The 17,563-nt window shown below is 40.0% G+C and overlaps 1 protein-coding gene and 2 long non-coding RNA genes across 5 annotated transcripts; 1 reads left to right on the top strand and 2 right to left on the bottom strand.

Moving 5' to 3' along the window:
• Positions 1–1,231: 1,231 nt before the first annotated feature.
• LOC139028504 (uncharacterized) lies at positions 1,232–1,610 on the bottom strand. The gene is made up of 2 exons (XR_011480712.1): positions 1,451–1,610; positions 1,232–1,292 (listed from the first exon to the last, which is right to left on the bottom strand). It is a non-coding gene; the product is annotated as an uncharacterized lncRNA (long non-coding RNA).
• A 4,679-nt stretch (positions 1,611–6,289) lies between these two features.
• Positions 6,290–12,089, bottom strand: LOC111971889 (uncharacterized). Of its 3 annotated transcripts, XM_023998676.3 has the most exons (7): positions 11,916–12,089; positions 11,121–11,243; positions 9,112–9,328; positions 8,671–8,885; positions 8,274–8,418; positions 8,061–8,170; positions 6,290–7,954 (listed from the first exon to the last, which is right to left on the bottom strand). In XM_023998676.3, the coding sequence occupies exons 3-7, from the start codon at positions 9,209–9,211 to the stop codon at positions 7,685–7,687; spliced, it is 840 nt and encodes a 279-aa protein (XP_023854444.1). In that variant the 5' UTR covers positions 9,212–9,328; positions 11,121–11,243; positions 11,916–12,089; the 3' UTR covers positions 6,290–7,684. The 3 variants fall into 3 exon arrangements, with proteins under 3 accessions (XP_023854444.1, XP_070302398.1, XP_023854445.1); XM_070446297.1 differs by lacking the exon at positions 11,916–12,089 and having other exon boundaries at positions 11,121–11,583; XM_023998677.3 differs by lacking the exons at positions 11,121–11,243; positions 11,916–12,089 and adding an exon at positions 9,539–9,794.
• A 498-nt stretch (positions 12,090–12,587) lies between these two features.
• On the top strand, positions 12,588–16,113 carry LOC111971905 (uncharacterized). The gene is made up of 4 exons (XR_002878336.3): positions 12,588–12,732; positions 13,364–13,440; positions 13,708–13,790; positions 14,363–16,113. It is a non-coding gene; the product is annotated as an uncharacterized lncRNA (long non-coding RNA).
• Positions 16,114–17,563: the final 1,450 nt, after the last annotated feature.

Raw genomic sequence — 17,563 nt, 5'->3', positions numbered from 1 at the left:
GATGGTCATTGGCAAACTTCAGACGGGCCTGGACATGCGCTGGCTTGAGCAGGGGGACCTTGCGTGCGCTGCAGGATTTTAATCCATGACGGCGTAGTGTGTTACTAATGGTTTTCTTTGAGACTGTGGTCCCAGCTCTCTTCAGGTCATTGACCAGGTCCTGCCGTGTAGTTTCTGGGCTGATCCCTCACATTCCTCAGATCATTGATGCCCACGAGGTGAGATCTTGCATGGAGCCCAGACCGAGGGTGATTGACGTCATCTTGAACTTCTTCCATTTTCTAATAATTGTGCCAACAGTTGTTACCTTCTCACCAAGCTGCTTGGCTATTGTCCTGTAGCCCATCCCAGCCTTGTGCAGGTCTACAATTTATCCCTGATGTCCTTACACAGCTCTCTGGTCTTGGCCATTGTGGAGAGGTTGGAGTCTGTTTGAGTGTGTGGACAGGTGTCTTTTATACAGGTAACGAGTTCAAACAGGTGCAGTTAATACAGGTAATGAGTGGAGAACAGGAGGGCTTCTTAAGAAAAACTAACAGGTCTGTGAGAGCCGAATTCTTACTGGTTGGTAGGTGATCAAATACTTATGTCATGCAATAAAATGCAAATTAATTACTTAAAAATCATACAATGTGATTTTCTGGATTTTTGTTTTAGATTCCGTCTCTCACAGTTGAAGTGTACCTATGATAAAAATGACAGACCTCTACATGCTTTGTAAGTAGGAAAACCTGCAAAATCGGCAGTGTATCAAATACTTGTTCTCCCCACTGTATATAATATAATATATATATATATTTTAGTAAGTAAAGAATATTTTTCCAGTAATACACATACCAGCGATACATTAAGATAGAAAGAACAAATGCATAATACCAGCCTCTTGAAATACACAACTATTTCCAGTCCTTACGAATTGTAATCTTAAAGTCTCTTATTAGCTGTTCACAAGGCTAGGACCACCTTCAAACACCTTGACTTGTACTTGCGTGTCTGACTTTCCTGTTAGTCTTGACCTTATGTTGCCTCACGATGCTTCCTTATGTGGAGATTTTCTTCTTAGGTTGCAGGTAGGTGCAAAACTCTTATCTGGCAGATGACAGGGCCTACCAGGATTTGGGAATCTTGTAGACGTTTTACAGCTGGGTAAGATTCTTCTTTCTCTCTTGCTCGTGAAGAGCACTGAGTTCTCACTGTAGCTCCCTCCAGTAACCACGAGCACAACCGTTCCTTGATTTTAACTGGCGGCTTTATTCTGTAGATTTAGTCAGAATTATCACCTTCCGTGAGAACTATAAAGTAAATGAAAAATACAGTTAAGCACACTCTTACAACCTTATCTTACGAGTGACTTATTAGCTTGGTATAACTCTGAAGTGCTTACATACATAAACAGTTTAGCCGGCGCTATAACAGTATTAGATTAAACACATGAATAAAGGAAAAATACCTCATTGGCTGCTTATTACAGAAGGGAGGAAATCAAACTTCACACTTATTATTCCTGGCATGAATTCACGCTTCATCCTTAATTATTATAACGTTACCATCCTAACATATACGCTTCAAACTTTATGAACTACACCCGATGACATGAAAAYTTAGCTAACACAGYGCGGGATTGCSTTCCCTCCAAAAGTGTGTTGCTACAATAAGGATCCCCGTTACAACAGTTATTAGCTACGTAGTTCCGCTTGTCTTATCATTTCCCCGCACAGCGGACACGTAAACAATTCAAACACAAAACAACGACATAACCTGTAAGTCTAACTGTCAGTTACATGTTGATCTTGCTGTGTCAAAACTACAGTCAGATTGTATAGCTATGCAAGAATCCCTTGCTGATTTAAAATGTGTGCTTAATAGGGGCAAAACGAAATACATGTTGTTTTTAAAGTCACCATTGGCCTCATGAGACTACACATTGTAAGGTTCTGTATTTATTTTCTTAGTCAACCTCGTGTTCTGTTTCTGTGTTCTTGAACGTAGCCCTGTCTTTCATTTTTGTTCATTGATTTCACCTGTGTTAGTTACTCACCTGGTCTCATCAGCTCCTTATTTAKTTCAGTTCATTCTGTTTGTGCCTTTGTGAGGTATTGTTCGTTTTGACTCTACTAAGCCTTTTCCTAGCTCGTTTGTGAGAACCAGTTATAGCCTTCAGTCCTAGTTTTGATTCACCTGCCAGTTTGACTACCTGCGTATGACCATTGCCTGCCTGTGACCACGATTCCTGCCTTCTGCGAAGGCGAAATGAACACCTGCGCGTGAATCTACACCTTTTCCTCCCTGAGTATTCATTACATATGTAAAATGCAGTGGCGGTTCTAGCTTGTATGGCTCCCTGGGTGCTCAGGCACGTACTTCTGAGTGGGAGACCTTCCCAGGTAGTAGCCTGCCAAGCTCACAAACTAGAATCAGGGCGCCCACTCCGACAAGGTTAATTGACCCACAGTCCCACACGGTGACATGATATCATTGACGTGACGTGCAAATGAGTGATAGAAAACCGATTGCACAAATGTCCCCATTCCCAAATAAATTGTACAGGCGCCCCCCGCAAGATGCCGCCTAGACCAAAATCCGCCACTGAATTCATGCAAGCATGATTAAGTCACTTTGGGTAAAAGTGTCTGCTAAATGGCATATTCAATTTGACAAATCAACATTGAGATGTCGCACACTTCTGAATAATATTCTGGGATCGGGTGATTATCCTGGAGGCTGGAAGGTTCGCAAAAAGTACTTTTCATCTAAAGGGTGTCAGGCTGGGATGTCCTTCAGCCTGGAACAAGGGGGAAGAAATTAACCGTACTGCTCAAATTTTAGTGCTGGTTCAAGTTGCTGAAGCCACAACTATTTTTATTAACCGTTTTGCATATTTTTTGTCTTTGTCAAGTTGTTTACGGTAAGAGTAGAATGACTTAGCTGCTAATATTAACCAACCCCAAAGGTGCAACACAATAGGGGAAGGAAAAGTGTCAAGAGAAAGTTAGAGAACGTTAGCTAGACACTCCATGCAGCTAGCTAGCAAAACAGAATTAACAACAGAATGCACAAATAACATGGCTGGCTAGATTGAACAGTAATGTTACACAGCTGCATTTCCTATGTTTTTCATCAGATGTGTTTTACCTCCAAACGAGTCGGGCAGGACTGTTTTCTCCTGCCAAGCCAATTCAATGAAGTGAAACGCAATCTGGTGCCCACTATAGTCCCTGAAAACAAATTGGGAAACAATTTGTTACATGTCTTTAGCTGACTTGCAAGTTCACCAATTCATGATTTAAAAACTGTCCGGTTCTTCACAATTGAACATTGCTGAATCTACGATTAGTTAGTTTAGCTGTTCATCCCTAAACTGCCAATAAGCAGGATGAGTTAAGTTATTCCTTATTCTTCTGGAAAATGTTATCCCAAGCGGGGACATCTGTCCGCCATTAATACAGAAATGTTTTTGCTGTGCTGCAAGCTGTTATGGGATAGCCTCCCCGGCGAAGGATACATGTGATTGGGATCGCAGGAAGTCCTGTCTAGAAATTCTGCCTCAAAAGGCAGCAAGCATCCTTATTATCGCCAGCTGATGTCCATAAACCATAAATACACACTCATTTCAATAGCACAGTTTATCGCAACCAGTATTGGTCACCTCATTACTGTTCCCAAAAATATGATGTCGGTGTCCTGCTTGCAACCAAAGTCTTTCAAGATGTGTTCGCCCTCTGGTTGGTATTGTCTTTGCAACAACTTAGTCCTTTTTGAAACTGAAATGTCACATGTACATAAGTATTCAGTAATCATGTAATGGTTGTTGTTGTATCGATTGGGAAATGGGGATACATTTTCATAATGGGAAATTAATTCATCAATATATATGGAGAAACAGAAGACCTGGCAAAAAAATCTGTTTGGTTTAAATTCCCCTGCTGCAACTGCATGGTATTTGCAACTATACCGAGTATGGACTGTAATCAATTAAGACATATCAATGCAGTTAAAACAGGTTAATGTCAAATAATGAATTATGTTGGCTTACACTTCTGGCACTTCCAAGGCTGTTTATTACTGTCATGTCAATCAGGTCATATACTTAGGCTATTGTAACAAGGCATATGCCAGCATTGTAGGCCGACTGCCTCTGCCCAGAGGCACACTAGGCTTTAATGGCAACGGCCGTTAGAGTTCACTTTGCCACGAATGAGCCCTGGTTAGAGTCCCTGTTGCAGCTGTCACTTTCATCCGCTATATTGGTGGCAGCATTAGGATCACGTCCAGCTCTCGTCTACTTATGTGATCTAGTGGTGGGAAGCATTCTGTTTTTCAACATTGCGTAATTATATTGATATATCTAGTGAACTGTCACACCCTGATCTGATTCACCTGTCTTGTGCTTGTCTCCACCCCCTCCAGGTGTCACCCATCTTCCCCACTTATCCTCTGGGTATTTATACCTGTGTTTTCTGTCTGTCTGTGCCAGTTCGTCTTGTTTGTTAAGCTTACCACTGTTTGTCCTGTCAGCTCCTGTCTTTTCCCAGCATCTCTTTTTCTCATCCTCCTGGTTTTTGACCCTTGCCTGTCCTGACCCTGTACCTGACCACTCTGCCTGTCCCTGAGCCTGCCTGCCATCCTGTACCTTTGCTCCACCTCTAGATTACTGAACTCTGCCTGTCCCCGAGCCTGCCTGCCGTCCTGTACGTTTGCTTCTACTCTGGATTATCGACCCCTGCCTGCCTTGACCTGTCGTTTGTCTGCCCCTGTTACAATTAACATTGTTACTTCAGTCTGCACTTGCGTCTTACCTTGATACCTGATAKGAGCTGAGTTTTCCTTTTTGCCTAAAATTTCATTTAAGGTGCTCCAAAGCTTTTTACTGTAATTCTTGATATAATTTATTCTTGTTTCATATAGTTTCTTCTTTTTGTTCTGTTTAGCCACATTTTTTCTAAATTTGCAGTAGGTTTTCCAATTGGTTATGCAGCCAGACTTATTTTCCATTCCTTTTCCCTCATCCCTCTCAACCATAAAAATTTGAAATTCCTCATCAATCCACAGGGATTTAACAATTTTTTTGTCATTTTCTTAATGGGTGCATGTGTTTTAGTAACTGGAGTAAACAATTTCATAAATGTGTCAAGTGCAGAGATTGTTTGCTCTTGATTACACACCACAGACCATCAAATGTTCTTCACATGGATGTAGATTTCATTCCTATGCTGTTTGTAAATACCCTGGTAGCTCGACTGATAACCTGAACTAGGTTGCAGGCACCGTTAAGTTTGAAGCTTTTTCTTGAGTGGGCAGCTTGATCAAAGCCAGTCAATATTTAGGTTCCCCAGAAAATATTCTTCTCAGTTGATATCACATACATTATCAAGCACTTCACACATATTATCCAGGTACTAAATGTTAGCACTTGGTGGTCTATAACAGCTTCCCACCAGAATGGGCTATAGGTGAGGTAGATGAACCTGTAGCCATTTTCCTTCAACAGTATTTGGCATGAGATCCTCTCTAAGCTTTACTGGAATGTTTCTCTGAATATAGACTGCAACACCGACCCCGTTAGCATTGCTGTAGATGTTATAACCATGTATTGCTGCCGCTATGTCATCAAAGGTATTATTGAAGTCAGTTTCAGAGATAGTCAGTATATGAATGTCATCGGTTATTAACGATTTCATGAACCTTGTTTCTTAGGCAACACATGTTAATGTGGGCAATTTATTTGCACTTTTCTGGGATGCTTGATTGTTTTGATTGTTTTACTGAGCGGCTTATCAGAAGTAGACATCAATCAATCAAATGTATTTATAAAGCCCTTCTTGCATCAGCTGATGTCACAAAGTGCTGTACTGAAACCCAGCCTAAAACCCCAAACAGCAAGCAATGCAGGTGTAGAAGCACGGTGGCTAGGAAAAACTCCCTAGAAAGGCCAGAACCTAGGAAGAAACCTAGAGAGGAACCAGGCTATGAGGGGTGGCCAGTCCTCTTCAGGCTATGCCGGGTGGAGACTATAACAGAACATGGCCAAGATGTTCAAATGTTCATAGATGACCAGCAGGTTCAAATAATACACTGCAAAAAGTCAGCTCTCAAAAACAAGAAAAAAAGCAATAAAATGAGGGAAACATTACTTAAAATAAGCAAAATTATCTGCCAACAGAACAGGAAAAGTTTAACTTGCCAAAATGTTTTAAACAAGTAAAATTATCTAGTCTCAAAGAACGCAGATATCTTAAACCTAGTGCGTTCAGACTAAAAACAAGTAATTTGTCTGGATACAAAGAAAAGATTTAAGAATCATTTTCTCAATATGTAGGAAAATGTAGCAAATCCTAGTGCCATCATCTTGAAATTCACACCCTGACCGTAGAGATCTTTTTATTCTGTTTGGTTGGTCAGGGTGTGACACGGGTGGGAAACTCTATGTTCTTTGTTTCTATGTTTTGGCYGGGTATTGTTCTCAATCAGAGACAGCTGCCTATCATTGTCTCTGATTGGGATTCATACTTAGGCAGCCTTTTTTCCTTTTGTATTTGTGGGTAGTTGTCTTTGTAAGTGGCATTATAGCCTAAGTAAGGTTCACGGTCGTTTCCTTTGTTCTTTGTTTTGTTGGTGACATTTATCAAAATAAAATAAATGTACACTCACCATGCTGCACCTTGGTCCGGTCATTTCCACAACGACAGCGATCGTGACAGAAATAAGGCTATATGTTTTGTCACGGCTTTCTAATTCCTCCTCCTCGGATGAGGAGAGGCGAGAAGGATCGGACCAATACGCGGAGTGGTTAGTGTCCATAATTTATTAGCATCGAACTGAACACTATAATGAAACAAAATAACAAATAGAAAACCGACAAACAGTCCCGTGTGGCACAACGACTACACGGAAGACAATCACCCACAAAACACAAGTGAAACCCAGGCTGCCTAAGTATGATTCTCAATCAGGAACAACGATTGACAGCTGTCTCTGATTGAGAATCATGGCCGGACACAAACCTCCCAACACAGAAAATACCACATAGACAAACCCACCCAACTCATGCCCTGACCAACTAAATAAATACAAGAAAAAGGAAAACAGGTCAGGAACGTGACATGTTTAGTAAATATATCTTAAAACAAGTACAGCTACACTAAAAACAAGTACATTTGTCTGGATACAAAGAAAAGATTTAAGAATTATTTTCTCAATATGTAGGAAAATGTGCTTAAATTTAGAATCCAATGCTATTGCAATCGTCTTGAAATAAGGCAATATGCCCAGGAATTTACAGAAAAATTGCATATTGTGCTTAAAATAAGTAATCCTGACCAAGACAAATGTACTTGTACTACTTCTAGAAATGAGATTGGCTTGCTCTAATTTCTTTTCACTTCTTTATTGAGGACTCAGTATATCCAGAGGCTGATATGGGCAGAACAAAGGATGCAAAAACAACAACAAAGGCCATTGGTGGTCAAGGTGAAAATGTAAGACCAATGGGAAGATAACAAACATAACAGTGCTTTAAACCTTCTTATAATAAACAACAAACGCCCTGCCTATTTATTAAAGGTTATCGGATCGGTTCTCGGATGAGCCAATACACACAGTTCTGTTATCGGGACTGGAAATAAAAAAATTGTATYGTGCAACCCTAGTCAGTAATTAACTTTTTCCACTCGATCATAGCCTTTTTCTATGAAGAAGTCATGTCCCGGTCATGGATGGCGTCCGAGAGGACTTCTGTCTGCAGCACAGAGAGGAGTGTCGCAATGCACTTGGGATATGTGAGGTGAAAGGCGTAATAACACGCCATGAGATACGTCACGCTGGCATAGATGTCCTCTTTTGGGAAGGTCACCACAGGCATGGTTCCAATGGCCAGTACGCAGTTGGTTTCGCAGACATGCACGACAGGGCTGAAGAGTGGTCTCGCCTGAAGAAAGGTATTGGGCTCTTCTGCAGACTGACACAAACACAAAGAGAAAAACAAATATGACCACAAAGACAATTCACACTCTTTGTATGTTATGGTTAAGTAATAAATTCTAATACATGCACACATTTCTTACCTCAAGGATGTGAAGCATAGCCTCACTTGCATGTCCTAACTTCTTTGGTGGAGCCACAGGTGATGGGAACATATCTGGTAAATCCTTCATCATGGCGATTGAGTGCTTCACTGTTAAAAACAAAAATGGTTTCATTTGATTTACTGCAGCGTTATTTAAACAAAAATGAATCCGTTCATGGAATTCTCCATTGTCAACAGAGCCAGTAATTACCTTTGTCCAGCAACGGTGGCTTCATGACCTTTTTGAACACTCCATAAAACTGTGCCTTGTTGTAAAAGGTCCCCCAGCGGGTCTTCAGTTCAGGTATGAAGCGGGAGTTCCCTTGATCGAGGATCCGCCGGAGTTCATCCATAACCTGACACAGACAGACAGACAGTGTAAGACTCTGTCTATCTAGCTGGAGGCATAGGAAGCATTAGCCTGGTTACTACCAGACCGAATTCTAGCGCGCTCACTGTTTTACATTTGCACGAAGTAGTTTACCCCCGTCTCTGCTTATGGCTTCTCATGCTGCTCAGTTCCCACACCGCATCTCATTTGAGATTCGGTCTAGTGTTAACCAGGCTAAAGAAGCATAGGCCTACTTAAAATTAATACATTTGCTTACATGATCCAGTTCTCTGAAGCAGGGATACGCTTGAAGTATCTTGGTAGGCCTGTCCTGCTCCTTAGTAGCATCAGAGTCGATGAAGGCCCGTCTTGCTTGGAATTCAAGGTCCAGGAGCTGGGAAACATCCTTCTGGTTGGGTCTGGCCTTGGTTTTGTACATCTCCTGTAGAGTTTTATAATGTCTGGTCTGGTTCTGTAGGCTCTCAGTAGTTTCTGATGCCAGAAAACATAACAAACCCGACCAATTAACATTTAAAAATGTAGACTGAAATTAAGACCAGTGATTCCGCTGGTACTACCCCCCCCCCAAACCTCTCATTCCACAGGAAACACTGACGACTAAACAGTCACTTTGTTTCTAGTCCCTCATTTAGAGTAGTAGTAGTAGAAGTTGCATTTATACAGAAACACTATCCACTATTTAAATTTGTGTACTTACCACCTAACTGTTCAACCTCTGGGGTGATGCATCTAGATTGTGGGGATCTCTCCAAGATCAGGGTTGAGGAGGTGGATTCATCAGTCTCATCAGTGGACATCTCCTGGCTGCTCTGAAATCTAAGGCTTCGTGGCCTCTTTCTTGGAGTCGCTCCCTACTTCTTTTTGGGGGTTGTCACATTCTGAATCCTTTTCAAAAGCTGCTTCTTCACAGATTCCTAAAAAACAACAAATTGTTTGTGTTATAAATCACATTAAACAAAATCGAATCCAGAAATGAAACGATACAAGCAGACACATGTTGCCCTGATTGATCTGGATGAAGCACATCCCTCCTATTTTGAGTGTCAGATGTTTGCACTTTGGCTGCCAGGTTCCAACAGTGCTGCGTTTAGAAACATGTGTTGAATACCTGAGTAGTGACTTACCCACTCAGCTCCACTGGTTGTAGATCTGTCCCGCAGCATTGRGTAGTACTCTATGAGACGCTTCGCCATTACAGTGAGTTCACGGCTGCATGGATACTGGAAGTCATCCACTGCTGCTCTCTTAACGGAAATCATGCTTGTTACTAGAGGTCGACCGATTAATCGGAATGGCAGATTAATTAGGGCCGTTTTCAAGTTTTCATAACAATCGGAAATTGGTATTTTTGGACACCGATTTGGCCGTTTTTTTTTACACCTTTACTTAATCTTTATTTAACTAGGCAAGTCAGTTAAGAACACATTCTTATTTTCAATGACGGCCTAGGAACGGTGGGTTAACTGCCTCGTTCAGGGGCAGAACGACAGATTTTTACCTTGTCAGCTCGGGGGATTCAATCTTGCAACCTTACAGTTAACTAGTCCAACGCTCGAACCACCTGATTACATTGCACTCCACGAGGAGCCTGCCTGTTACGCGAATGCAGTAAGAAGCCAAGTTAAGTTGCTAGCTAGCATTAAACTTATCTTATAAAAAACAATCAATCAATCATAATCACTAGTTAACTACACACGGTTGATGATATTACTAGTTTATCTAGCTTGTCCTGCGTTGCATATAATCAATGTGGTGCGTATCATTGCTCCAATGTGTACCTAACCATAAACATCAATGCCTTTCTTAAAATCAATACACAGAAGTATATATTTTTTAAACCTGCATATTTAGCTAAAAGAAATCCAGGTTAGCAGGCAATATTAACCAGGTGAAATTGTGTCACTTCTCTCAGTGTATATGCAACAGTTTGGGCCGCCTAATTTGCCAGAATTTTACGTAATTATGACATAACATTGAAGGTTGTGCAATGTAACAGGAATATTTAGACTTATGGATGCCACCCGTTAGATAAAATACGGAACGTTCCGTATTTCACTGAAAGAATAAACGTCTTGTTTTCGAGATGATAGTTTCCGGATTCTACCATATTAATGACCTAAGGCTCATATTTCTGTGTGTTATTATGTTATAACTAAGTCTATGATTTGATAGAGCAGTCTGACTGAGCGGTGGTAGGCAGCAGCACGCTCGTAAGCATTCATTCAAATAGCACTTTCCTGCGTTTTGCCAGAAGCTCTTCGCTGTGCTTCAAGCCTATCAACTCCCGAGATTAGGCTGGTGTAACCGATGTGAAATGGCTAGCTAGTTAGCGGGGTGCGCGCTAATAGCGTTTCCAACTCACTCGCGCTGAGACTTGGAGTAGTTATTCCCCTTGCTCTGCATGGGTAATGCTGCTTCGAGGGAAGAGGGGGGGGGGGGGGGGGGCTGAAATCACAGGTCCCAGAGGTGCCTGGTCTACACAGGTCTGATTCTTGACCCTGTACAAGACATACATTTATTCAATTGGTATTTATAAATAAAAAGAAACATCCACACTGTAACAACAACCTAACAGCAAACACCAAAACAACTACATCTTTAGATACATGTATTGTAATGATGGCCAGGAAATGCTACTTTGATAAGAGGAAACACTGTCTGCATGGTTAGATGAAATGTCTCCCAAATGTCAAAATCTAACATTACCTCATTTTCACCATGAGTAAATCTCCAAATGGTTCTCCTTCTGAAGAAGTGCTCTGGCCCGAGAAAGATCACAGAAATCCTCCTTAGAGAGGCTGGGCAGCATGTCTGTGCTTATATTAGCAGCTGAAAAACACATTTAACCACATGGTAAATAGTTAAATAATTAGCAACTAAATCATAGTTTATAGACGCAAAGTGTCAGGTTGATATAGGTTATGAGACATTAGCATACTGCCTTCCCTTTCCAGTTAATGCAGGAATGATTTACCAAGCTAGCTAATGTTAACTAACAAAATTAGACTACCAGTATATCATTAACGTTGACGTCAATTACTTTAATCCAAAAGATAGTGCAAGCTAATGAAACTAACGTTAAGGCTAAATTGTCTCCCATATTGAAAATCTTAGGTAGTTAATCTTTGCCTGCCTAGCTAAGATTGTAGACAATGACTGACACCATAGATAATTTAGCTCGCCATCTTTGACGCCCTTTCTATTTATTTTCTATTGTCAATAGAAAGAGCGCCAAAGCTAAATAATCGAAGGTGTCAGTCATTAGGGCACATTTACACCTCATCAACACTATTTCTGGCAATAAAGCACTCTCAATCAAACCAAAGTTCTAGTTTTTTCAACGAATGGCCGTTCGTGCAATTATTAACTGCTAACAGTCAACGTTACCTAGTTAAAATTAGCATGCTAACTTGGTTTGCCAACTTTCCAATTCAAATGAACGTAAGCTAATGTTAGCTTGCTAAGGAGAAAGGTAGACGGGTATAAACAAATTAACATTACCTTTTAATACTGCGGTTGATATATGATCCATGCCTAGATATGTGTCATCCATTCCATCTTCATTCATGGTGTTGTTAGATGACTCAAATATTTGGACCGTCTTTTACTTTTTAGTTATAGGCTTCCCTTATTTAGCTAGATAATATGATGAACGTACGTCCATTAACGTACGTCCATTAAGCAATATCACACGAGAGGGAGTGCACTGCTGTGATTCGGTCGTAGGTATGAGGCCGCAGATAATAATATTCAGTATAACAGCACGACCGCGAGTGTGATATTGCTTTTATACAACAGTTCTACAAGCGCAATTTATTAGTTAACAGTAATAAACGACAACAGATTATGTGTTTATTTATTTAATTATTTATTTGGCTCGGCCAACACACATAGTTCCACAACTGGACTGGGACTGGACTGTTGCCAAGCACCACATATACATTTTCCTACACATTAGCTTGCTACTGCTACTTTGTGTAGGTCTACACGTTATGGTCCTCTCCTGACGACCATTCATAATTTAACTAAAATGTTATTTGGGGAAATATGTTCATCTTTGCGGTGCGAAGTTTGTTACAATTTAAGATAGATAACGATCGTTAATGTAATTAACGGTTATTAGAACACCTGTAAATCGGAGTGATACATGTATAGTTAGAAGTCCCAGTGCTGTTGTACTCTACTCCAATCAAATTACTGGTCGTATTATAAATACTTGTGAACATCATTTTCAGTTCTTTCCGCCCTTTTCATCGAAAGCAGTGGGAATGTTTTACTTGCGTTTGCTTTTAGTAATGTGCTGCCATCCTGTTAGAAGGTAACAGATTATTTTATTACAATAGTTAAAATGGATTGTCATTGTGTTCCATTGTGTTATTCGCCCCCTAGTGGAACTTTCTGGTACTTAAAGACTGTACGCAAACACGAAGTAGAGAATTCGTTTTGCACGCATAGAAGCAGCTAAAAACAACGCTAGGTCTTTCAGTGTAGTTATTTCTTGTCACGCTTCAGCCTCGGAAAATATTTATTTGTAAATTCGATTCAAGCATTTAGGTAGTGATGATAATCTTGTTATTGATAGAGTTGCTTACATATCAATGTTGGTTGGTTGCATTTACTCACACAAATTGCAATGCCTTTCATGTATGCCGTCAGCTGTATTACTTTGCTCGTGCGTCATGCAAACGAATTGTAAAATATACAATACTGTAGTTGTTACTGTTTCTAGTGTAATATGCTTTGTTATTCTACATAGATGGTTGTACATTATTAGAGTAATGAAAGGAGTTAGCCAATTACAATATGAGTAACAATTAACTATATGGTTTGGCATCATGCCAGATGTATGGTACCTTAGCACGTGCTTTGTATTCATGCAACTTCAAATGTATAATGTACAGCTACAGTATGTCGGTGTGAATTGAATACTAAAGTATATTATTTTGCAGTTTCACAACATAAACGTTTTGATTGCACCCGACCAGATGAACAGCTATCGGAGGAAAGCCAAGTACCACCGGAACAAGTAAGTAACGTTAGCTAGTTAGCATTTCTTTTTTGGTTCTCTGGATTTAAAAACAAATATTTAATGAACGGACGATACACGGACCAAAGTCATACTGTCTGTCCATAGGCTATTCGATAATTTTAGCGATAATGACTCTTATGGCTAAAGCTGGGTTAATGTGAAAATAATCAATGATAAATAGGAACAAAACACTTAAATAGCTCTATTGGTGAAACTAAATACAATTTCAAATAATAATCTGTTTCTTTGATGTGTGGTACACAGAACAACATTCATCACTGATAAGCAACTCCATACATCTGACTCAGAGGGGCATTGACCAACATGGAGCTGTCACAATGCAACAAGTAAGTTACTCGGTTGGTGGCAATCTACTGAAATTGACCATATTTTAAGTACTTAGATTTACTAATAGCATTCATAGTCAGTCTTCGCAACCACTTCTCCTATCACAAACATTAGACTTGTCATGAACTAGTAATGTCCAGCCCGCACATGTCCTGACATGTGATCTTTGATGAAAATGTATTTTCATCAAATATACATTTGATGATCCTAAAAAAAAAATGCACATTGAATGTAGTATCCTGATACTACATTCAATGTCCATTTTTTTTTTAGGATCAGACAACACATGCCACTGCTTTTGTGATAAATGCCAGAGCCAAGTATTGTCTCTCACAGGTAAGATGCTTCTTTCTGAACAGAGCACAGCATTTGGTTTGTTACATTATGCAGAGCATTTTGTAGTGGTTCAGTGATGGTTGAGTTCATTCTCAGTGCTAGGTTATCCACCTTACTATTGTTGATCCCTTATGTTAATGAATATGTCATAAGCAAATCTGAATATCTTAGGTATACATGGTGTGTTCCAACCTCCATGATTGATGACTTCCCCACCTCTCTCTCTCATTTTCAGAAAGGCGTGAATGACATTGTTGCTGGGGTACAGAAGTATCAATCATCACTATTGGACAACCTCAGGAAGCAGATGGAGGCAGTGCTAAAGAAGCATTCAGGATGCACATCAGGTCAACTTGAAAAAGATGCAATGGATATATTTGACAATTTCATTGACCCTTTTGCTGGTGTTGCAACAACATTTAGACAGGTCAGTGTTATTAAGTAGCAGTTTAGCTGTTTGGACGCAGAGGAAATTCCAATTGCTCGAACCATATGCAGGATGAAATGTGGAGGATCAAAATACATTCATCAAAGATCATAAAATCATTTATGTACCATTAGTCAAAAGTCTAGAACAGTTCTTATCACACCCAAGGATTTTGTCAATGGTTGAAAAGGGAACCCAGATGTGCAGGGAAATTTTTTTTCATGACATTGTTGATGGTGCTCTTCTAAAATCACATCCCTTATTTTCAGAGAAACCAAAGGCATTGCAGATTGTTCTTTACACGGATGAAATAGAAATTTGTAATCCACTAGGATCCTTTGCATCAAAGAACAAGTTGTTAATGGTGTACGCCACCCTAGGAAATATAAATCCAAAACACAGGTCTAAACTGGCTGCTATCAGGCTACTTGCCATGGCTAGATCAGCAGACCTCCGTCAATCTGGTGTAGATGTAATATTGAATAGAATCATGGAAGATATGGATGCATTGTACAGTGGGGTTAAAATGCTAACTATTAACAGAGAACTATATATGGTGCCATGGTCTCTCTGTGGAGACACCCTGGCACAACATGAACTAGCAGGGTTCAAAGAGGGTGTGGGCTTTGCCTACAACAAGTGCAGACACTGTGTGTTCTTTTGAGGACATGCAGTCACACTTCAATGAGGATGCATATACTAAAAGGACATTGGAGAAGCATGTCAGAAGAAATAGAAACAGACGGACTTGCTTCGCAACAGCCTGAGAACAACATATGGGATCAATAGAAGGAGCAAGTTAGTTGAATTCCCAGCCTTTGATATCATACAACAAACTCCGCAAGACATTATGCATGTCATTCTGGAGGGTATAGCCCCACTGGAAATCAAATGTGTTTTGAATCATCTTGTCGTGTCAGGACAGATTGAGCTGGACTCAGTGAATTCTGCTATTCTTGGTTTCCCTTATTCCCCTCTAGATGTTAGAGATCGGCCATCCCCAATTTCTGTTAGTACATTAACGTCAAGTGATGGTAAACTAAAACAGTCATCTGGGCAAATGCTTGTCCTGCTAAGGATATTACCATTTGTTTTGGAGAGTTTGGAAGTCAATGCATATATACAACTGATAATTGAGCTAATAGAGATTGTACAGATAGTATTTGCACCTGTTCTTTCCATTGTGACTGTGTCTAGGTTGAAGTTACTCATTGAAAATAATTTGAAGCATTGGAATGGAGCTTTGTCCAGACCGCAATGTTACACCTAAACAGCATTCTATGATACATTTGCCATCACAGATAAAGTCATTGGGGCCAATGGTTAGATATATGTGTATGCGGTCTGAGTCTGTTACGGTAGTAGTGATTGAACCAAGGCGCAGCTTTGTGAAATGACATGATTTAATAAAGACACGAACAAACAACTAAGACAGAAAAACGAACTAGACTTGAATTAACTAACAAAATAACAAAACGAATGTGTAGACAAACCTAGACATACGAACTTACAATAAAACACGAAGAACGCACGAACAGGGAAAAATAGACTACACAAAAATGACGATGTACAAACATACCGAACAGTCCCGTATGGTGCGACAAACACTGAAACAGGAGACAACCACCCACAACGAACACTGTGAAACAACCTACCTAAATATGACTCTCAATTAGAGGAACGCCAAACACCTGCCTCTAATTGAGAGCCATACCAGGCAACCCTTAAACCAACATAGAAACAGACAACATAGAATGCCCACCCAAACTCACGTCCTGACCAACTAACACATACAACAAACTAACAGAAATAGGTCAGGAACGTGACAGTAAACATTTTCTTTAAACAATGTGCTTCCAAGCTCAATTTTACAAATATTTGTAAGTCTTTGATCAATCAGAACAAAATATATAAAAGCTGCCAAAATGTTGACAGTTCAATGCACCCAATTTTTTCAAATGAAAGGGAGATGGGACCTGTWTCAGAGGTTAAAGATCTACAATATTTACGTGGAAAATTGAGGGACATCCTAGGTTTCAATGAAGTAAACCATGCTGTATAAGTCAAATGGCTTGTAATAAATACATAACTCAGAAGTCCATGATTGTAATGGGTGCGTGCTGGTGGCAGGGAAGTCAGGCGCAGGAGAGTGAACTTGGTATAAACGGAGCAGTTTAATAAAAATTCAAAAACTCCGGAAACCAACATATATATAAGAGGGTGCAAAATCCGTCGCACACCAGAACATAACTAGCACCAATACATACAACAAACAATCACCGACAAGGACATGAGGGGAAACAGAGGGTTATATACACAACATGTAATGTATGGGATTGGAACCAGGTGTGATGGAAGACAAGACAAAACCAATGGAAAATGGATCAGTGATGGCTAGAAGGTCGGTGCCGTCGACCGCCGAACAAGGAGAGGGACCGACTTCGGCGGAAGTCGTGACAATGATCTTTGCCAAAGTACTGAATGGTAATATGCCAGAATTTGGACTGGTCAAAAACATATTTCTTGTTGATTCTAGGCTTTATTGTTTGGAATATCAACCATTTCAAACTATACGCTTTGATAGAAACGTCATGGCTTATCAAGTTGAGGTCCCACACCTTGCACAGGCCACTGAGTTAGTGGATGCTGAAAAGCTGGTTGATTTGACCTCTTATTACAGAATTAGCAACAAGAGCCAAACTTATGTACATGTCAAATACCATCTTGGGGATGTAATAGAATTGTACAACAGTTCAAATTACTCATAGTGTGTTCCCCAGATATGAAAAGTGTACTGTATTTTGTCTACATGATTGCTGTGCTGTGTGTAAGATTGACAATAAAAGAGTGAATTCCATTTGGTCATTATCTGTTCTTAATATGTGAAGAGATGAAAAGGATAAGATACTTGAAATAAGAAATTCTGACTTTGACAAAGCAGTTTTGTACTTGTCAGTGTTGATCAAACAGCTTTATAATTCTGGTAATTCTAGTTTCGAGCATTAAATT

This window comes from Salvelinus sp. IW2-2015, linkage group LG13 (assembly GCF_002910315.2).
Source record: "Salvelinus sp. IW2-2015 linkage group LG13, ASM291031v2, whole genome shotgun sequence".
Taxonomy (NCBI): Eukaryota; Metazoa; Chordata; class Actinopteri; order Salmoniformes; family Salmonidae; genus Salvelinus; species Salvelinus sp. IW2-2015.
Note: the sequence above shows the minus strand (reverse complement) of the source record. Positions and strands in the feature narration are given on the sequence as shown.